Source organism: Panthera onca, chromosome F1 (assembly GCF_046562875.1).
Source record: "Panthera onca isolate mPanOnc1 chromosome F1, mPanOnc1 haplotype 2, whole genome shotgun sequence".
In the NCBI taxonomy this organism is placed as follows: Eukaryota; Metazoa; Chordata; class Mammalia; order Carnivora; family Felidae; genus Panthera; species Panthera onca.
Window position 1 is genome coordinate 30,392,244 of NC_138355.1, and position 23,852 is coordinate 30,416,095.

The 23,852-nt window shown below is 35.3% G+C and overlaps 1 protein-coding gene across 5 annotated transcripts in view; it reads left to right on the forward strand.

Moving 5' to 3' along the window:
• The window catches only part of ACBD6 (acyl-CoA binding domain containing 6), a 204,990-nt gene that overhangs the window by 64,385 nt on the left and 116,753 nt on the right, over positions 1-23,852 (forward strand). For all 5 annotated transcript variants that reach the window (XM_060643807.3, XM_060643809.3, XM_060643808.3 and 2 more), the window contains 2 exons: positions 5,186-5,268; positions 22,265-22,370. In XM_060643807.3, the coding sequence (XP_060499790.1) occupies positions 5,186-5,268; positions 22,265-22,370 (189 nt within the window). The remainder of the gene's footprint in view (positions 1-5,185; positions 5,269-22,264; positions 22,371-23,852) is intronic.

Consider the following 23,852-nt stretch of genomic DNA (forward strand, 5'->3'; position numbering starts at 1 on the left):
AACTGAATTCATACCAAAACAAAGTCTAACATAATTAAAAGAACACAACAACATCAAGCAAATGATTAAAATTCACAATGTCTTTTACAAAAAAAAGTAAAAGTCTTTCAGGCATGCAAAGATAGCAGGAAAATATGACTCCTAACCTGGAGAAAACCTGTGAATAAAAGCAGATGCAGAAAAGATAGAGATGAGAAAATTATAAATATATTTTATAAACTCAAGAAAGTTGAGGAAGACATACAAACATAATGGGGAAGAGAAATAGAAGATACAAAGAGACCCAAATGGAATTTCTAGAGATGACAAAATAATTTCTAAAATGAAAAATATACTGCATAAGATTAACAGCAAATTAGACATTGCATAAGAAAAGATCAGTACTTGAAGATGTAGCAAGTGAACCTAATAAAAATGAAGCACACAACATAGAAAGACTGACTGAAAAATGAACAGAGCCCCAGTGAACTATGGGAAAATATCAAGCAGTGTAGCATGTATATAGTCCCAGAAGGAAGTGAAAAAGCAAGAGAGAGGAAAAGATAGGAGAAAAAAAAAATCCAAAACATTAATGATAGCTGAAATGTTAAAACATTTGATGAAAACTTATAAACCAGAGTTTTCAGCCTTTGCACCATTGATGTTTAGGGCTGAATAAGTTTTTGTTGTAGAGGGCTGCCCTGTACATTGTAAGATGTCTAGCAACATCTCTGGACTCTACTGTCTAGATGCTTATCCGACTGATCCACCCAGGCACCCCATAAACTATGGACTTTAATTAATTACATGTACTACATTAATGTAAGATGTTAACAATGGAAAATTTGGGAGAGGGAAGAATATGGGAACTTTCTGTACTTTCCACTCGATTTTCTGTAAACCTGAAACTCTGAAAAATAAAGGCTATTAAATAAAAAAAAAACTGTGCTCATCGCTTTCCAAAATACCATATAATTCTTCATTATTAGTATGTGTTTTCACAGCAAATAATTGCCAAGCAGATCACAGGTGTTTTTCTAAATTGCCTATTCACATTAAGAGGTTCAGTGAATGACACCAACAGAAACTGTGATTGTCTTGTGAATAACCTTGTGTTCTTGCTTCTGTCTTGCCCCCTAAAATATACTAATCAGCCTTCAGCAAAGAACACGAATACATAAATTCTGTAACATTCTAAGCATACCCTCACACTAAGGCCTGTGCACTGGCTGTTTCCTGTACCTGGAACAATATTCCCTAGATATTTGCAAGGCTCACCTCTCTACCTCTTTTATGTCTTTATTCATATGACCTTCTCAGTGAGGCCCTCCTGACCTTATTTAAAATTACAGTTCTCTTCCCCACATTAATTTTTTTTTTCCATAGCACTGATCATTTTTAATATTAGAAAACTTATTTCTCTCTCTCTCTCAGACATTACATGATTTCAGTGTGTTAGTATTGTATCCTGCAATTTCGCTAGATTTGTTTATTAGTTCTTTCAGTTTCTTGTGGTCTATATGTGTGTATGTGGGAGGGATCTTTAGGATTTTCTGCATATAAGATCATGTCATCTGTGAATGGAAATAATTTTATTTCTTCCTTTCCAATTTGAATGACCTCTTTTATTTTCCTTGCCTAATTGCTCTGGCTAAGATTTCCAATACCATGTTGAAAAGAAGTGTTAAGAGTGGGCATCCTTCCTTTGTTCCTGATCTTTGAGGAAAAACTTTAAGTTTTTCACTATTGAGTGTGCAGTTAGCTGTTGCTTTTCATATTTGGCCTTTAGTATGTTGAAATAATTTCCTTCTATTTTTGGTTTATTGAGTGTTGTTGTTTTTTTTTTTATGAAAGGGTGTTGAATTTTGTCAAATACTTTTTTCTGTACCAATTGAGATGATCATGTAGCTTTCCTTCATTTTGTTTTGTGATGTTTTTCATGTGTTGAACCATACTGTCCTTACGTTCACAGGAATAAATCCCACTTGGTCATGATATGTAATCCTTTTAATGTATTCAGTTTGCTAGTATTTAGTTGAGGGTTTTTTCATCAGTATTCCTCAGATATTGTTCTGTAGTTTTCTTCTAGTTTCTTTGTCTGGCTTTGGCATTAGGGTAACGCTGGCCTCATAAAATGAGGTTAGGTATGTTGCCTCTTCTTCAGATTTTTGGAAGAGTTTGAGAAGGATTAGGTTTTAATTCTTTAAATGTTTGGTAAAATTCTTTAGTGAAATGTTCTGGTCCTGGGCTTTTCTTTTTTGGGAGATTTTAAATTTCTGAACCAATCTCCTTAATGGTTATAGGTTTCTTCAGATTTTTTATACATAATTTTATCATGGTAGGTTCTATATGTCTAGAATTTATGTATTTCTTCTACATTATCCAACATGTTGGCATATCATTGTTTATAGCAGTCTCTTAAAATTCTCTTTCATTTCTGTGGTATTAGTGGTAAAGTCTCCTTTTTAGTTTCTGATTTTAGTTGTTTACTCTTTTTTCTTAGTTAATCTAGAGCAGCTCATTTCTTTCTATCACAGAATAATATTGTATTGTATAGATGTACCACAGTTAGGTTCTCTGTTCATCTGTTGAAGGACATCTTAGTTGTTTCTAGGTTTTGCCAGTTATTAAAAAAAACTGCTTTAAACATTGATGTTTTGTGGATATAAATTTTCAATTTGCAGGGGCGAGGGGGGTCAGTACCTAGAAGCAGAATTACTGGATCATATAGTAAGATTATATTCAGTTCTAGAAGAACTGCCAAAACCCTCTTCCAAAGTGGCTGTTCCATTTGCATTTCCTCCAGCAATGAATGAGAGTTCCTGGTGGCTTTACATTTTTACCAGCATTTGGTGTTATCAGTCTTTTGGAATTTAGCCATTCTAAGAGGTATGTAGTAATGTCTCATTATTGTTTTAATTTTCACTTCCCTAATGACATATGATGTTGGACATCTTTTCATTTGCTTACCTGCCATCTGTGTATCTGTGTATCTTTTTTGGTAAGGTGTCTGTTCAGATCTCTTGCCCGTTTTAAAAATTGGAATACTTATACTATATTGAATAAAAGTGATGAGGGGGTGTCATCCTTGTCTTGATCTTAGAGGGAAAGCTTTGAGCTTTTAATCATTGAGTATGATGTTAGCTGTGGGTTTGTCATATATGCCCTCTATTATGCTGAGGTATGTTCCCTCTGTACCCACCTTGTTAGGAGTTTTTCTCATGAATGGGTGTTGAATTTTGTCAGATGCTTTTTCTGCATCTATTGAGATGATCATATGATTTTTATCCTTCATTTTGTTAATGTGGTACACGTAGATTTTCCCCTCTGGTATGTTCTTGGAGTCTGTTCTTTGTCAGGAAGCTGAGTGACGCACCCTTTCCTTGTTTTCAGTCTTGTCACTCATTTAGCAAGCATCTCTTGGACACCATCTGTGTTTCAACTTTATTGTACTAATGGAGTATGTATTTAGAACATAATTGAGTTGAATAAAATAGGTTCTCCCTATGGTATGTGCTTTTTTAGTATAAAGAAAACATTCTCTATTCTGGAAATTCTTTGCAGCATTTATTCTCTAAGAATGGTCTTCAGAGAAGAGAGGGATCTGGCATTTACTTGGTGCTTCTTACTTGCCAGCATCAACTAGTATACCTTGTCATTAAATTGTGACAGGAATTATTTATGATATTGTAGCTTTGTTTCTGTCATAAATTGGTAACTGCATCGATTCATCTCAAAAATTTCCACCCATTCTCAAAACTGGTTTTCCCAGTGATCTCAGGAACTAATAGAATATGCTGTCTCCAAGACCTTTTTCCTTTACCCAGTGGTTCACAAACCAAAAGTAACCACAAAAAGTGACAACAATAAAACAAAACCTCTTCTTTAAAGAACAGGGGGAGGGGTGGGGAACCAGGTATATGGGGATTACCTATATTTTTCTGAAGTGAAACTAGTTAATTAAACAATAACAGTATTAGTTTCTTTTTTTTATTATTTTAAAGTTTATTTTTGAGAGAGAGCGAGCACATGATCAGGGGAGGAGCAGAGAGAGAGAGAATCCCAAGCAGACTCTGCATTGTCAGCGCAGAATCCAGCATGGGGCTTGAACCCACAAACTGTGAGATCATGACCTGAGCTGAAATCCACAGTTGGATGCTTAACTAACTGAACCACCCAGGCACCCCTATTTTTTTTTTTTTTTATTTTAGAGAGCAAGAGAGAGAGCGTGAGTCAGGAAGAGGGGCACAGAGAGAGAGAATCCCAAGCAGGCTCCACGCTCAGTGCAGAGCCTGATGCAGTTCTCAACCCCGTGACCCTGGGACCCTGACTTGAGCCAAAATCAAGAATTGGACGCTCAACTGACTGAGCCACCCTGGCTCCCCTAAAAGTATTAGTTTTGATTCTAAGACATTTATGTTTAGAATTTTGATTTTGGCAGGGTGTCCTGGCCTAAAAACTGTCATTATTGCAGGAGATGTGGGCTTTTGCAGAGATTGCAATTTGAACCTTTTAGACAATAACATCCGAGTTTACTGCTTCCATATTATATGTTTTAGAAGAATCTTATTTCTAAATTAATCTTAATTTTGTGCTTTTTGAAAATATTGAGGGTCAGGGCCTATTGAATACTTAATTTTGGAAAGTGTTTCCATAACAATTTGCTTCTTTTTTTATTTATCTTAGGTCATAATTTCCTTTCCTTTCTCCTCCACCTTCTCTCCTTTATTTTTGCCACCAAAAAAATATTTTTTCTTTGTGTTTGAGTTTGAAGTTTTAGTATGGTTTAGTTTTTTTCTTATTTGGAAATTGTAATTTTGTTAATAATCTAGGTATGATTTTCCTGATCATGTTATAGGTCATATTTCATTTTCATTTTTCTACTGAGCATCAATATTCTCCACAGTGAACATAGCATCTTCTAATCAGCTAAGGGAATGGTGGGCTTCAGGTGGCTCCAGAGCTCAGTAGTGGAATGACCTTGGTTTGCTAGTGGGTACTCATTCCATTACTCTGATGACTTGAGAATCGTTTTGCCTTTTGGGTACCATCTTGAAATTGTTACTGGGGCCTCAGAGAAATTGTGGACCTCAAATCTTTAGTATTCCTTAGCAAAGTATTATTTTGGAACTATTTTAAATACACACTGCCTTAATCCATGTATCTTTTTCCACCTTCCTTCCTCCCTACCCCTGTCCCCATACAGTTACCTGAGAAGAAAGGAAAAGAAGCAAATACCGGTTTTGGTGGCCCCGTTGTTAGTTCTCTGTATCATGAAGAAATCATCAGGTAATTTTTCTTCTGGTATTGGGTAATAGGGATACATACATACATATATATGTGTATTTATGTGTGTGCATATGTATATGTGTGTTTGTGTGTATTTTTTTTAATCCTGAAAGCTTCAATTTGTGAAGAACTTTTTCTTAATGTGAAATGAAACTGATTTTGGTGGTATCTCTAGGAGGATAATAAATAGCAGGAAAGAATTTTTTAGGTGTTTTATCTTTGAGATCAATAAGTGTCTGAATCATTGCCAGATAGTAACCTTTTCCACCATGTAAGTAGTTGGTAGGGCAAGGTTTTGTGCCTCACACAGTCTAAAGCTGTGGATTTTTGTTGTTGATGTTTTCCTCAAAATATCATCATTTCTTCGTGTGTATGTGTGCATGTGTATTTGTATTCATGTTTATTTGCAATACTGATAAAAATGCCGTTATCCTTTCTTTTTTTTTTTCTTAGTTTGGCTGTAATCTGAACTCAAGTATGTAAAGGGAGGTAGTGATCCAGTCTCATAAAGCTTGTACAATTTCTAAAAAATATTTATGTTCTTTTTTAGAAAATAAAGGTTTTTAATTTTTTGTTGTCATTGTTAAATTATCATTTCTTTTAAAGATTAGAAATCTTCTTGAGTATAAAACGGTACACCAAGGAGAATATTGTGGAGAGTCCTTAGAAAGTTAAACAGAATTACTATATGATCCAACAATTCTACTTTTGATTTTATATCTAAAAGAATTGAAAACAGGATCTCAGAAGACCCATGTTTACACACCCACGTTGACAGCAGCACTATTCATAGCAGCCAAGAGGTGGGAGCTACCCGGATGCCCATGGGCAGTTGAATGGATAAACAAAATGTGGTCTATACATATAATAGAATATTATGCAGCCTCAAAAAGGCAGGAAATTCTGACACATACTATAGAACATGGATGAAGCTTGAGGACATTATGCTAAGTGAAATAAGCCATTCACAAAAAGATAAATACAATATGGTTCCTCTATATGGAAGTATCAAGAGTAGTCAGATTCGTAGAAACAAAAAGTAGAATGGTAGTTGTCAGGAGCTGGAGGCAGTAGGAAATGGGGAGTTGTTATAATGGGTAAGGAGCTTCAGTTTTCCAAGATGAAAAAGTTCTGGGGACCAGTTGCACAACAGTGTGAATAATACTTAATACTACTGAACTGTATACTTAGAAATGGTTAAGAAGGTAAATTTTATGTTATGTAGGGTTTTTTAACTACAGTTAAAGAAATTCTTCGTGATCATCTCATATTATTTAACTAGGATCTTAAATTTTATGTATAAAATGTCTTGATTAATCTTTTTCTTTCAGTACCATGTGAAAATCAGGAAAGGGATTTTGTCCTGCTTTAAAGTCATGTGGCACATTCTACTAAGATTTTTACCTTACAAACAAATTTAAATAAGAATCTCTAATGCTGTTACACTTTTTGAGTTACCTGAACTTTATTTTTCTTACTTATTTACATGAAATGAATGAGCAGTAATTTTTTTAAATTTTTTAAAAATGTTTTATTTATTTTTGAGACAGAGAGAGACAGAGCATGAGCACGGGAGGGGCAGAGAGAGACACACACAGAATCCGAAGCAGGCTCAGGATCTGAGCTGTCAGCACAGATCCTGAAGCGGGGCTCAAACTCACAAACCGCGAGATCATGACCCGAGCCGAAGTCGGACGCTTAACTGACTGAGCCACCCAGGTGCCCCGAATGAGGAGTAATTTTTAAGTGGAAAATTGGGTTCACCCAAATTTATTTAAGGGAAATATCTATCTTTATTGAATAAAGAGTAAATTGTACCAAATATGTATGCTGCACTCTTGCAGAAGAGTTTGCTGACATTATCTCCCACATGAAGATGTAATGATAGGACTCTGGGGAAGCATTCTAGGAGGAAAGTTATTGCTTCCACTATGAATCAAAAACTTTAAAAGCTCATAGTTTCCCATTCCTGACCAGTCATTTGGTACTAAAGGTCCTATCTTGAATCTGTTTGCAGAGTAAGCATATCATTGTTACAGATTAAATGTTTATTTGGGGTGGGATAGGGGAAGGCTGATGAGAAATGGAGGGGAAAAAGATACTTTTTAAGGCTGATTTGGAATACATTTGCCACTCTGATCCCTTTTTGGGACCCTGAGAACTCTGAGGAGCTCATACAGTTTTGAGGAAGCATAGTTTAAAAACTTTTTCAGAGTTAAACCCCCGCTTCCCCTCAGCCCTTATATAGTGGTTTACTTAATTTGTATATTCTGTCTTTAGAGTCTTCTAAAATTGGCATCTTAGAACTTTAACCCTACCAATCAAAATTTATTAAGTGTTTAAATCAAATCAGTAAAACCTTTAGAGTCATTTTTCTATATATTAAGAGGAGAAGTTAGTCATTCCTTCTGTTTTCCTGTAAGTCCTTTATTCACACTTGTTACAGCATTTATCACGTTATAACACATTAAATAGAAGTTTTAAAAAGCCTATATCCTGGAGTGCCTGGATGGCTCAGTTGATGAAGTGTCAGACTTCGGCTCAGGTCATGATCTTGTGGTTCATGAATTCAGGCCCCGCATCACGCTCTGTGCTGGTGGCTCAGAGCCTGGAGCCTGCTTCAGATTCTGTGTCTCCCTCTCTCTCTCTCTGCCCCTCCCCTGCTCACGCTCTGTATCTCTCTCTCAAAAATAAATAAACATTAAAAAATAATAATAATAAAACCTTGTATCCTTTCTGTTGAATTTTTAGTTTTTGGAGGCCAAGGATCATATTGTATCCATTTCTGTGTTTTGAGTGTCTGAGGAAGTTCCCAAAACTTAGTAGGTTATCTAGTAAAAGTACCCAGAACTCAGGAGGTATCCATGGCTCTTCCTTCAGGGAGCTGATAATTCAATGATTGTTGCTCACATAGAGTTAACCTAGTGTTCATATCATAAAGCAAAGAGTGCTGGTTTGGTTTTCTTGTGATAATACCCATACTCACTTATTTTCCTAGGCAGTTTTTAAAAATGTGTAAGCTATTTCCTTTCCTAGTTAGATTAAATTAAGATTATGTCTTGACTTTTTAAAAAAAATCATTATACTTAACTTTCTAACAGTATCAGTTGTCTATAAACAATAGTGATCTTTATTTTGTGTGCCAATTTCCTTAAGGGCTCCCAAAGCCTAGTACTTTTCCAAAAAACATTCTGAGTACAGTTTCTTTTGGAATGTCCAGTGACATGGCTGATTACAGTTAAACATTACTCCACTGGAAGTGAAAGTAAATATCTGGATAATTGGTGTATTTCTAAGACAGAATTAAACTATCCTGGAAGAGTTAACCTACCTGCTTATCCTCCACCCAGTTCCTAAAGAAGTCACTCTTAGATTTAAATCAAATATTTAGAATTTTGACCATGAGAAACAATAACAAAATAACACAGCTTATTTTCATAAAGTACAGATTTGAATTCATCTCCTCACACATTTATTATGAATCTGTCAGACAAACATTGTGGATATTTGTGCTTCCCACCTTCACTTTTGAATAGTATGTTCTTAGTATTTTTGGCATCTATAGTATGTTTAATAAATACTACTCCTTAATCCGGTGAAATATGAACCTCTGCTAGGGACAAAACTGATTAGTCTTGGCCTTATTTTTTTAAGTCATCTAAATTTTCATTCTCTTGGTGTGTATTTTGGAACATATGATTAAGATATGAAACAGTAGGAAACATGAATGTGAACCACTGAAAGCCTTTTAACTGTTTCAGATGTTAATTTTGTCACTACTAACGGAATCACAACACTTAGTCATTTTCTTGTAATCGAGAAGTCATTTTACAGTTGAACAGAATTCCACTATAACAAACTAGATCATGATAAAAATCATTCTAAACTGAAATGTTGATTATTTCAGTAATGGAGTAGAGGTGGTCCCTGTTGTTTCTAAAGTATAAAAATGCAGTTGCAGCAATGAAAACAGGCTGTTTGTTGGAGTTTGTGTAATCAAATTTTGCTTGTGCTTAGGTGACATATATCTGGTATTTTATTTTTCCAACAGGAAGTTGTGCTTTAACTAATTGCTAATTGCAGTTTCTTGGCAGAATCACGCTCAACTGAAGTGAAAGTGACAGGTTTTAGAGTTTTAGAAATGTCAAATGGCAAACTTAGGTGAAAGGAAAAGTTTTCTTCTGTAGAACCATTTTTTTAAAAACCACTAAAAAAGTATTTTGAAGATCTGTTTTAGATACTTTAATATATAAACCTCTAATTTTTTCCCCCGTTTTTGAAGATCAGGAAAATCAGTATCTAATAAACTCATGTATTAAGGCTTGGGCTCCATTTTTGTGGCAGTTTTCCTGACTAATGTGTATTGTAGGTGATAAGTTAAAGGCCCATTTTCATTTTATTGTAAATGTTCTTGAGCCAAGGGCCACTGGGGCCAATTCTGAGCTTGCTCCTTGCCTGTTGTGGTTCTGACCCTTATTTCCACTCTGTCACAGAAAGTGACAATATCATGTCATAGATACAGATCTCTGTGTTAATATTCTAGAGCCCTGACACCAATTTTTCATTATGAAGCTGGTTAATTGTTCTGTAGTATAATGGAGGAGATACAGTGTGAGGCTAATTAAATACCAAAAATTATGAAGCCGGACTGCCAGCATTCAAATGTTGATTCCCTCAGTAGTTCTGTGACCTTGGACAAGTTACTTTATCTACAAAATAGGGGTAACTGTATTACCTTTCTCATATGACACTTATGTGAATTATTTGAATATGTATACATAGGCATCCTAGAATAGTACCTGGCACAAAATGAGTTACTATGTAACTTTTAACTTTTATTAACATTGTTATACTCAGCACAACCCCCACAACAGGAACCGACAGCACAGGGCTCAGGTTATGAGCTAAAAATCACATGTCAGCCTGGTTATAGAATTAGGTACAGGTTGTTTGCTTTTGCAAGAGAAAATGGAAAACAAGGAAGAAAGAGCCAGTGCTATTAGAATCTGTATTAGAACTATAGAAACAGGAGAGTAACAAATCTTTTAACTCAAAGACAGTTGCTCTAGACTTGAGATCAGTTGTGTTTCATTTATACTGCAGATGGGCATAAAAAGCTCTGATTAATAAGCATAGGGCTTTGCAAAGAGTCAAATGCTTCTGCACTACATATACTGACTCACTTAATAAGAAACCACTTTTGGTGACTTGTATACTTAGAAGGTTTTATCTAGAAGATGGCACATAAACTGAGAAATTAGGGCAAGAATTAAAAATATAATAAATGAAGCATGTACAGTGTCCATTCTACCCTGCAATAAGATTTGGTCCTCCTTGTTATATTTTGTACTTTGATGCTATGTAATCTATCAGAATTTTATTAATCCCACTTAGACAGGCAGCCATCTGGACCTTCTCTAAGCAAGACCAGACCAGTATACAACCAAAATGATTGATGGGCTCTGGAATTGATTAGTTGTTCTGTGAGACAAATGAACTGTTTTGGCAGAAAATACCAGAGGTCACTGCTGTGGTCAGACACAAAAGCCTGTAGAATTTTAAAGAGATGCTTTCATCATTGACTTAGAAAGTTAAAAATTTTAAACAGTAATGGATTTTGAAAATATTTAAGAATTATCTTTTTATTGGCTGCTCTTTAGTTCTGAATATAAAGTGGAATAATATAAATATAATTCACAATAAAAGTGATTATACTTTAATTTTGTATTTGTGATGAAAATATGAACTGGAATGATAGTCGTATAGAGGCCTATCACTTACACATAAATTGTACTCTAAAATTTTCCTGAAAGAGGTGTGATTGGAGAAAAAGCTACAACATATATTGTTTTATTTTTAGGTGATTTATAAAATCAGATGGTATAAAACTCCATTCAGTTATGTATTCAGCTTCACATCGTTAGATAGCAATCTGTTTGAACAAATCTATGTAAGACTCCAAAGCTTTAAGAGAATGTGTTATACATATTTGTACTTTAAAATTTGAATATTTGGATTTTTTTGCTTTCAGTTGGCTAAGTCTTTCTGGGATACTACTGTCCCATTGCCACCACTGTCCTTAGCACCAAAAAGATTATCCTGCTTCCTTACATCTGTTTGGCTGGTAGTAGTGAAAACCTTCCCTGTTTCACTGTGTTGCCCATGATCAACATTGTGTTAACACTTTGGTGATAGGTGATAAATTGGATGACATATGTCTTGTTACATTCTGGTTATTCTTTGAGGACTACACAAGTGTGTATAGGCAAGTGGGCAACTCCCCCTTGAGAATCTGACTGCTCAGAATGAACTTGAGTTATGGATTTATTCAGCCTGTAAAACCTCAGCTGGCATAAATAATTGAGAAAGCAAAGGTTTTTCTGTGGTGCATACCTCAGGGACTCATGGCTCCCTTCCTCCTCTCTACCCTCCTTTCTTATGAAAATGATCCCAGTTGCACTCCTAGATAATAACACACCAAGCAATTAAAAGCCATGGGTGGCTGGAGAGAGGAGAAAAGGTTTAGTTAATGAGCTTTTCCTCTTCCAGTGCCCAGGAGAGCCTTAGGAATGACAAGGCGATTAAAGCGAAGAGATAATTATAGATTATGTGAAAATGGGTCCCTTGAGACAAGCAGGTCTTGCCATAAACAGTAACTGTTGTAAGAGTCTCCTGGCTCTCATATTCACCCTTTTCTTACGTGCTTAATTTAGCTCCTGTGTACTCAGTGTCCTGATGCCAACCAAGCATCTAGGCAGATCCACCTGTTTGTAGATCAACAGCCCTTTCTGAACAAGAGGTCATTCCTCAACTAAAACCATCATCTTCTCCTCTCTCCTTTTCTTTTTTCTTTATTCTTCCCCCTCTTCCTTTTCCTCACTTTGTTGTCTCTTTTCTCTCTGCTCCTCTAATCTTATCCATATCCTTATATAGTACTTGTGAAATGCTAGACACTTAGACTTGTTTACAAAGTTTAGTCTGTGTATGCACTATAAAGATGCATATGAGTTATGGGTTTATTGTATCCATTATAATAAAAAGTGGTATATGTGTTACACATAATATAAATAAATGTTTTCTGCTATTTAAATGCTTTAGAGACATAAAGATATTTTAAAATGTTAGCAGAGATGTTAGCATTGTGAAATAGCCATCTTCTTAATTATCATTTAATTATTGTCACCTATTCTGTCAATACTGAAAGCAAGCAATTTTGGTTCATTACATTGCCTTTTGATTTATAAGAACTTTGCTGATTGCATTGTATACAGTAATAAATGATTGGTGTTTATTAAAGTTGGAATTCTGTGTGAAAAGGACATTGTTATATTACATGATTTTATTTATAAATTTTACCCAATATAAAATTTTATATATGTATTAGGTAAGTATTTCACCAGTATTTTATGTAAAATATGTCATTTCTAGGTCTCTTATGTCACACTGGTCTACTGTCTCCTTTATCCCTTACTATATCAAAAATTCTGTTTCCTCCTGTTCCAAAATAATTCAGATCCACCTAGTTTTCATTATCGCCACCATTCTGCCTTTTGCAATACTGTCACTAAACAGTCATCGTCTCTTGGCCAGGACACTGCAGAATGGTTTGAGAACTAGATTCCTTTTTCCTTTCCTGCCTCCTCCCCAGATTTATAACTCATATCATTGTGTCACTCTCCTACTTGAAGCCCTTTTAGTGGTTTCTTATAGCGCTTAGGATAAAGTCTAATATTCTTTAACATTTCTTACAGGGCCCTTCATCATCTCATCTTATGCCAGTTTCTCCCCCGCCCCACCCCCATACTGACTCTACTCCACCTACATTGGCGTATTTTTATTTCCTTGGAGGTCTAATTAACATTTGTTAGATGAATTGATTGATAGTGTTATATAAAGGTATATGAGAAATGACCCCAGTGTACAACATGTGTTAAAATCTTAATAATATCAGCTAACATTTATGGACCACTAATTATGTGCTAGTTACTATACTACATGTGTTATATATATTATTTCAGTTAATCTTCAGAATGATCCTTTAAGCTGTAGGTATTGATATCCCTATTTTACAGATGAAGAAACTTAGAAAAGTTAGGTTACTTGACCAAGGTCACGTGGTTTGTACTCTGCTGTTGCTACACTATACTGCCTCTGAGATGGTTGAGGAATCCTTGTGTTCTGCAATTAGTGAAATTAATTTTGATAGTTGTTATTATACGAACAGAGTGAATATCTTCAATTTAAACTTTTAAAGCCCTTTTCCGTTTGTTTTTTAAGATGTGCTTTACCAGTAAAATTATATCATCATTATACTGATGATGTTTCTTTTGGATTCATTGACGTTATTGATTTTAGACTTACCTTAATGTTTGAGAATGTAACTCAGCTCTATAGAGCCCGTTAGCCAAGGATTCTATAGATGTTTCTGATGTGGCCACTGGTTTTCCAGGATTTGATCAGAATTAAAATAAACTTTTTCATATGGACATTTGAAGTATCAGAAATTTTAATCAACTATTTTAGAGTTAAGTAGGTTTTAAGAGGTAGAAATGCATTTTTAGTAACTAGTGTCTATAAATCATGGCTAGGTAACTTCTCCAGAATAAGAGGTTATCTTCAAGAAGTACCTGGGACATTGATCTTTCCTTTGTCATTGCTTCCTTGAAAAAATGTGAGAAAAATACATTAACAGCATATTAACAACTTAAATAAGATAACAGATAGAACTTTTTATTTAAGGCTTTTTAAGAATTTTCTAGACCTACCAATAAGTACGCTATAATATAACCCTGTCGAAAATATTTATTATTTGGTGAAGAAGATATTGTCGTTACCACATAACATGAAGGGAGAAAACTAACTGGTTATGTACTATAACTGTGTGAAAGTAATTGCAGATATAGTAGCAGTCTGAGTGGGAGGATTGTGATTCATTATCTATAAGTTCTTTCATCATTCACCTGTCCTTTTGGCACTGTGTATTTTGAACCTACCTATTTTATTGACTCTAAAACACCACTGGTTTAAATACCATTAAGAAAAAATGCCACTAATTAATTGTAAGAGTCTACAGATTATAAGATTCATCAGAAATGTTAAATATGAAAAAATTTGTGCTTTTTGTTTTTGTTTTTGTTTTTTTTTGAGAGATCTTGCAAGCAGGGGAGAGGGGCAGAGGGAGGGAGGGAGAAAATCCCAGGCAGGCTCCATGCCCAGCATGGAACCCAATGTGGGGCTTGATCCCACAACCCCAAGATCATGACCTGAGCTGAAATCAAGAGTTGGATGCTCAAATGACCAAGCCACCCAGGCACCCCATTATTTGTGTTTTAGAATCAATGAAACATGGCAACTTTAACAAAGAGTTTCTCGATGTCTTTTTGCCATCTAGGATTTCAGAAATTATTTTAAGAACAACACTGCAAACAACAAAAACCCCACTTTTGTAAGTGTCTTGATCTGAATGCTAGGTTTCTTGAGCTTAGTTACTGCCCCAGCATTGTTTGCCTCCTCTAGGGCATATGACCAAGGTATTTCAGAGAGGATGTACTATTTACAAGATTTTATCTGGAGGACCATAGTATAGACTCTCATTTATGGTCTTTGTAAGATTGATACTCGAAAACAGTGTTTTACGATGAAATTAACATCCAAAATTTTAATTAGATATTAATTAAAAGTGGGATTTTTTGATGTGCTAAATAGGACAGCTCTGACTACTATTTAATTCTTGAGATAGGAGCTGACTTTACCAATTTGCTTCTCCCAGATAAGTCTTTCACCAGCTTTGCTAAAAACCTTTGAGTAAGAACAGATTTTTTCTTTCAAGAGAGAAGCAACTATAAACAAAGTTAAGATATGCTTGTATTAATTTTTTTATATTTGTAAATTAAAACATTCTTTTTTTAAGAATACAGAGTATCTTAATTTCTATGTAGATATTTTATCTCCGTTTCTAAGGTATTGATAGTTTAGTCATATCAAAGGTTATATTTAGATATATATGAAATAAAGGTTGTACATTTACATATAAAATACAAAGGTTATATAAAAAAGAATTAGCATTAGACTTTGGGCTTTGTATTTAGCCTACAATGATAGAATGTTGATAATTTAGTCAGTGAGATCAGTAAGATGACATAATTATTTCCTAAAGTTATATTTGGGCAGAATAGCAAGTCTTTACCTTTCAGATTGACAACTTCTGGCCATATACTTGTCAAGTGAATTAAGAACTTAAATTCCTACAAAGAAGGTAGTATTCAGCAACAGCACTACTAAATTTTGTAAGACAGGGAGCAGGCTTTCATCCTAGAAAGACTGGCTCCTAAGGAACTTCACAGTGTGTTTTTAGTGAATTTATGTCCATTCTTCAATCTCAAAGATCTAAAAAAAAGACACGTAGGTGAGCAGACTCTCAGAGACAGAGTAGTATAATAAAATTCATCTGAAACTGAGGTGTAAACTAAAAAAGGCTTATTTATTTACCAAAAGCTGTGTCTTTGTAGTAATCCAAGTGTTTAGGTACCCTGGGTACCCTTTAAGTATTCAGGAACCCAGACAGACAGATTAATAGGTGACCATTTGTGAATATGTAAATAAGTGAACCATTTTAAGAGTTACTTTAACCAAGGTTCTAATGAAGCCTCTTGAACAAACTGTCTCCCAGCAGAGAAATAACTCAGGATTTTTTTCCCCCTCAAATTAATTGTTTCTTTTGGTCCGAGTTCAAAATTGGCTTCACTTTTCCCCTCCTATGGTTTATTGCTAACCTTACCTCCTACTGAGGATAGTTGCTTTTTCAGGTTGGTTGGTTTGTTTTAGATATGCTAAGGTTAGTGTCTGACTCCAGTAGCTCTTTGGGTCTATATCTGGTATCTAATTTATCTCTCAACACTCTTGAGCGCTTTTTGTTGTTGATGCTTTTCCTTTTCTTTCTGTTCTTTGGAATATTCTTTCTGTTCTTCAGTAACCCAGCTGGCTGGCTGGTCAGTTCATCTTCCAGAGAGATAGGATGTAACGTCAACTCTTCTGTAGTGCTTTATTTGATCATCCTTAGTGGATTAGCCCACTCCTTATTTCAGGCCTCTACTTTATAGAATATTGGGCTAATTTGACACTCAAAACAACTTTTTGCTATTGTAGTCCCTAAGAGAATTTTGGAAGACTATGTTCTCCTTTAGAATTTTATGATAACATCTAAAATTCTTATTTAAAAGTTTAAGTGTATTACAAAGGGCACAATTTCTGGTGTTTTGTAAATTATGGATTTTATAAGAAGAGATTTTATTTTGAAAGAGAGTGCAAGCTTGTGAGTGGGGGAGGGGCAAGGGGAAGGGAGAGAGACTCTTAAGCAGGCTCCACACTCAGTGCAGAACCTGACACAGAGCTCTATCTCACAACCATAAGATCATGACCTGAGCTGAAACCAAGAATCAGACACTTAACCAACTGAACCATGCAAGCACCCTGTGCAAATAATGAAATTTTAAAGTAAATAGATCACTCTTTTAGGTGAATCTAAATACTCTAATGATAATCCATTTTTAAAAAGTTTTGCTTTGTTTTTTTGAGAGAGAGCAAGAGTGGTGGAGGGGCAGAGGGAGAGGGAAAGAGAGAATCCTAAGCAGGCTGCACCACCCATTGTGGAGCCTGTCCCAGGACTATGTCTCACAACTGCAAGATCATGACCCGAGCTGAAATGAAGAGTTGATACTCAACTGACTGAGCCACCCAGGTGCCCCTATAATCCGTTTTTTAAAGTACATGAGCATACTACCATTGAGAGGAGCTGGGAAATGGTACGCAAGATCTCTCTGTATTATTTCTTATATTGCATGTGAATCTTCAGTTGTCTCAAAATAAAAAGTTTAATTAAAATTCTGATCTTGATTTAAAAATACGTGAATAGGGTCTTTAACAGAAATTTTATGTCATTCCCTTTTCTCCTTTAATTCTACTTCTCCCACACAATTGTATTTTAAAGTAATACATTTTTATGTAATCTTATTGCACTATCATAATTCTCTGTAACAAAAATATGTATATAAGTTGGACTTTTTTAGAATGTAATTTTCTTTGACCCAAAACTATGCATTAAATCTTTTCCCATTTGAGTTATCACTTTAATTCCTCCTTTTTTTGTTTTTAATGTTTTGTTTTATTTTTGAGAGAGAGAGCATGTGCATGAGAGCAGGAGAGAGGCAGAGAGAGAGGGGACAGAGGATTCAAAGGGGCCTCTGTGCTGACAGCAGAGAGCCCAACATGGGGCTCGAACTCACAAACTGTGAGATCATGACCTGAGCTGAAGTCAGATGCTTAACCGACTGAGCCACCCAGGTGCCCCATCACTGTAATTATTCCTATACAGCTGATCAACATACATCATAAATATTATTAAAAAATTATTAAACATAAGTAAACTTTAATCTAAAATAGGTCTTAATGAGGTGGGTGAAGCTTTTAAAAATAGTTTAACACAAAATATTACTTTTTATTAAAATGAGACAGAGATCAGCATCAAGTCTGTTTTTAGCTTTGTTTATTTCAGCCCTTCCATTCTCTAACCTTAGCTATAGAATGTTTCCCAACGCCAATTTTTCACCAGAATTGTCCCTTTATTTAGTACCAAGGAAGGTTTTCTATCTTGGGCTAATACAACCTACGTCTGATTTTTCCCCCAAACCTTTTCCAGTATATTAGTTAAACAGAGTATGTCTAAGCAAAAGAGTAACAGGCTTGATTAATAGTCATTGCTAAGTCTTATGGTTATACTTCTTACAAGTATACCATACTAAGGAGAGAGGTATATGCCTTTCTTATATAAACTAGGAGGGGTGTGATCAGAGCAGAGGGAATTTTGAGAAGGAGAATGGTGATAAAATATTTACCACAGTAGTCTCTTCAGGTAGATCAGTTAAGGAAAAAAAAAATGCATTTATTTCCAAGTTTGAGCTGTAAATTGATTCACTTAAAATTTTTCTTTTCTTTTTTAGCTTAAAATTTTCATACCTGCATATCCCTTTATTTATTTTATTGTTTAAATTTTTTTATTTTATTTTAGTGAGAGAGTGTGAAGGGGAGAGGGGCAGAGGGGGGGGGAGAGAGAGAGAATCTCAAGCAGGCTCCATGCTCAGCTCAGAGCCCAACATGGGGCTTGGTCCCATGATCCTGGGATCATGATCTGAGCCAAAATCAAGAGTTGGACACTCAACCAGCTGAGCCACCCCAGCGTCCCAATTACCTGCATATCCCTGTAAAGGGCTTTGTGTGCCTCCACAGAGCATGCAGGTCCACATTCCTTAGTTTGAGGATTAGTGACATTTGTTTATTTATATTTGTGTGGGTACTGGCTTACTCTGTGTTTTCCTTCATTAAATAATTTTTCATTGCCTATTTACTGGCATTCTATTTTTTATCTGATTGTGAGTTGCTTAATATATAAATTGAATTGAATATTTATTGAATGTATCTAGGAAATAGATATCTGAGCTAGTCCCATAAATGTATTTTTTTAATTCTATAGAATCGGTGAAATAGTAGCTAATGGACTTTAGGTGGCCTGTTATGAGACCTGTTTGAAATATTCTTTGTTTGTTTATTTTTGAGAGAGAGCATGTGCGAGAGTGGGGAGGGGCAGAGAGAGCGAGAACGAGAGAGAGAGAGAGAGAGAGAGAGAGAGAGAGAAAAGAAGGGAGGGAGGGAAGGAATCCCAAGCAGGCTCCATGCTGTCAGTGCAGAACCCATTGGGAGGCTCAATCTCACAAGCTGTGAGATCATGACCTGAGCCGAAATCAAGAGTCAGACACTTAACTGACTGAGCCACTCAGGCACCCCTGAAATATTCTTTTGGTAGGAAAATGCAATCTTTGTAGAAAGTGGTACAGATAATATTTTTATGAGTGTGCAAAGATCTGTTCTTCCTATGATTGATGAAAGACAACCATACTTAAACACCATTCCTCTTTCCATAAGGGTGTGTTCTCATATTTCAAAAGAATTTCAGAGAAAACCAGTGACTTTTCTTCCCTTCAGATACACAATTGTGTATTCTGTCAATTTCCAAAAATTTGGAGTAGAGAGAGACATTCTGTCTTTTGCTAGGGATATTGGGATATCCTTGAGGGTAGCATCTTGGCCATAACTCATGCTTATCCATAGATAATGGATACGGTCATGTTATCACTCATATTCAGCAAAGAGAGGAAGATAGCTGGCCAAGAATTATGGGAGAAAGGAAGATAAAGTGAGAAGATGTGGAAGAGAACTAACATTTATTTAGGCTCTACTGTATTTGGTAATGGCTGAGTTCATTTGCACGTTTTATTTAAAGTAAGTGTGTGTATAGAGGAAAAGATTGCCCATGGAATACTTTATTAACAGGGAAATGTAGAGGGGAAAAGAGAATTTGATTTGTAAACTGTACGTAATCTTGCTGACAAGAAAAGAGATGTGGAAAGATGTTGCTCCAGATGTTTCTTCATTTGGGACACTAGGTGGTGACATTGTATAAAGACAGCTTGGTTGCTGGCACGGAAGAGTCAAAACTTGGAGCAGGGAGAACTGTATTAGCAACTAAGCCCAAGAGTGTCAATTTTCTTTTTTATCTTAGTCACTTAACTTTGTAATACATTTGTGGTGATTTTACTAAATTTCTTTTTCATATTTAATTTGCATTGTGTATTCTACCCATAAGTATTTTTTAAGTCCTTTATGTGCCCGACATACTTTGTGGTGATAACAGATGACAAACTGGTATTCAGATAAAAAAAAATGTTCCTGCCCTCCAAAACATTCACATATCAAAACAAAATAATTTACGTAAGTGCTACATATAGGAAATATTGAAAATGTAAAATGAGTAAAATAACATTTTAAATAAGTTTGTACTATATTTACTCTTTTACTGCTTATGGCCTAAGTATACATACACATTTGGGATTCAGGAAGAGAGACCTCATAGATTCAGAAAATCCTCTCATCTGTGAATAACCCTTGTGCGTTACTGGGTATGGGTAACTTACATCCCAGGGATCTTCCTTACTTTCCTTTCTGTTCCTCACCACTAACTTTCCATTATTTCCAAGTTCAAAACAACTAGGGAATAGTGTATTTTTTGTTATGACTTCAAATGATACAGTCCTTTCTCTCATAAAGTTGCTGCCTCTTGAATTAGAGTGCTCTGTCTTACTGGATTGGAGGAAAACAGGTCCCTCTTATTCCCAAGTCAGAATTCTTAATATGCTTTTTCATAGAAACAGTGGTTTTTTTGTGTGTGATAAATATAGCTGAAGTGGTATTATATGCAGCCTTAATTTTAAAAATCATACTTCTCCTTTCTGGGGTTTTGGCCTCAGACTTACCTATTTTCTTTCAGAAAAAGTGATCTGGAAAAGCGTTTTCTCTTCTGTAAAATGGACATTTTCGAGAGACCATATGTTCCTTTTCTTCCTGGAAATCTACCTGTTTTTCTCCAGCTTAAAGCAGGCTGTTTCCCCTGTGTACTCGTATAAGCCTTTTTAAAGATCCATTTTATTTTATGTTAATTGTATATGGATTTTATCATCCTAACTGTATTGAATGTAAAGTTTCTTGTTCATCTGTTACTAAACGGAATCTTGCCCAGTGCCTTTGCATGTAGTAGGTGCCCAGTTAAATACAGCACTTGCATAAGGAAAGCTTAGATGGTTAATGCTAAAGTAGTGTGTTTTAAGTTAATTACCTCTGAGTGGAAATAACTTTTTATAGGGTATAAGGTATTTAAATTGGCTTTTAAGATAGGAAGACTCCTATGGCCAAGTGCTTGCATTAGTGATGAATAGAAGCTATGGCCCTGCAGGTTGTAAAACATATTACTATAATTTTTGAAATTCATCTTGCGTTCTTTTATGCCTGTCGAGAATGTGTAGTCCACATATAGAACAGTTTCATGGATAATATTCCAAATTACTGGTCCTTTTGAGAATTACTGATTTTTTGAGACTCTCATTGATGCTATCCCTTACCCCCACATACACACAGCACGCTCAGAAAAATGCACACACATTTACACAATTCTGTATACTGTTTCAGAGAACTCATAGATCTCATGTTAACTTCTACATTAGGTTGTAGAATAGACTAGCTGGCTAGTCTAGATGTAGCTCAATACAATAGAAAAACATACCATATACAAAATCAGCTGATCTGAGTGAGTTCTAGCTCTTGTTCTACCTTCAATAAATGTGATGCCATTTGGCAGGTCGTATAGTCTCTCCTTACCTGTTTCTTTTTTGTGTGAAGTTGTTGGATAAGAGTGAATGAATTTAGTCGATCAGTATACTTAGAAGAGCACTTGTACATAGTATGCTTCCCAGTTTTTCTTCCTAGTCTTTGCTTCTAATATCTCATAAAAGATTGTGAATTCTGTGATGTTTTAATTATCTTTTCCTTAGGAAAATTGCTTTTTGTCTTTCCTTTAAGAAAATTACATTAGTGTGTGTGTGTGCGTGTGTGTGATTGTGTGTGTGTGTGTGTGTGTGTGTGTGTGTGTGTGTTTGCATGAACTTGAGTAGCAGCAATCAGCTTATTCTGTTATCCTGTAAGAAAAGTAATAAGCTGTGTCCTGATTTTTTAAAACCTCTGTGTAGACAATAGTAAGTAACCTTGTTACTGCAGTGCTACTACTGAAAATTCTGAGTCAGGAAATTTGTGCCTGTCAGTGTGTAAAAAGGAACTGGGGAGAGGAAGAGCGCTGAGAAAAATGTACTAAAGTGTTATATCATTGTATTAGTGTAACTTGTTAAAGCAGATGAAACTTTTCCCTGTAATTATAGTTGCTAACAACTTTAGAGATGGGATATATTATGTCTTATGGAAAATCCATTATTGTTCATGTAAAATTCTTCATGAAAACAGAAATTCCATTGATGTTTGTCAGCAGTAAACAAGTTATGTTAAAAATATGTAACTTTTATGAATTACCTAGTAAAACACTTTTTATTTTTACTCTAATTAGGGAAGAAGACAAAAACATATTTGATTACTGCAGGGAAAACAACATTGACCATATAACCAAAGTCATCAAATCGAAAAATATGGATGTGAATATGAAAGATGAAGAGGTATGGAAAACATGCCTTGTTAATTATTTTTTTATGCCTGCTGTTCTGCCCCAGTGTTTTTTTTTTGAAATGGCTTATGAACTACAACTCAAAATACAGTGTAAGATTGTATCAGAATATTTATGTGAGATAGTGTCACTCAGTTAAGATGCTTTCTATGTATGTGTCCATCATCTTTCTGTTGATGTTGTGTAAGTTACTAGCTGAAGCTTGGTGCAGTCAAGTAACTTGTTTCTTCACAATAAAGGAAGAGACTGTTAACTTAATAAGTGAAATCTGTAGATTATATAAAAATATTTTTAAATACGTTTCACATCTTCTATCATCACAACTTCTATCATTGTACTTTTTTTTATTTAAAGATTTAAAAGACATTTTTTTAAATTTAATGTTTGTTTATTTTTAGTATATGTGCTGCTGAAGCGAACACTAATGTTTGTTTATTTTTGAGACAGAGAGAGACAGAGCATGAACGGGGGAGGGTCAGAGAGAGAGGGAGACATAGAATCCGAAGCAGGCGCCAGGCTCTGAGCTGTCAGCACGGAGCCTAGCGTGGGGCTCGAACTCGCAAACCGTGAGATCATGACCTGAGCTGAAGTCAGATGCTTAACCAACTGAGCCACACAGACGCCCCACTGTCATTGCATTTTGAACAAGTATATTGTCCTTTGCTCAGTAAATATATTTCTAGAATACTGTGTGTCAGAATTTTGGTAAATCCATTCATTTAAATGTGAGCCCGCTACTTAAAGGGAGTCTGTACTAAATTATTTTGTAAAATATATTACTTTTTAATTTATTTGGTTTGTGAATAAAACTGTTTACATACAGAGCTTAAACTGTCCCTGAGTTACAGTTGTTAAAATAGGGAATAAAATTTACTAATTCAGTTTTAATCATTTTACTTACTCTTTGATAATGCAGTGTAAAATGATTGAAATGACCGAAAGGTGGTGATTGTTAGGAGGTGCTTCTTGCAGTGATCATAGATAATGTGAGGAGTAGATAAATAATCAATGTATGTATTAATTGAGAGCTCTTTATACAGGTTAGGCCTTATTTTTACCTCATTTTCAGGCGATATCTTTCCTGTAATACATATTGTCAATGACATCTGGAACTGAAAATATAAGACTATAATTCTGCAGTAAAGGGGGACCAGTAACAGTTGTGTTCTCCCCTAAGTAATGAAACAAACAGCTAAGAGAGATGTGGGTGGAGAAAAGTAGATTGTGAAATAATAAAACCAGGTCGGGTTTTTTTTAGGCTTTTTTTTTTTTTTTAATGTCTATTTTTGAGAGAGAGGGCCTGCATGTCCACACGTGTGTGAGCAGGGGAGGGGCAGAGAGAGAGGGGGAGAGAGAATCCCAAGCAGGCTCTGTACTGTCCTCGCAGAGCCCGACATGGGGCTCAATCCTACCAACCGTAAGATCATGACCTGAGCCGAAATTAAGAGTCAGACACTTAAGCGACTGAGCCACC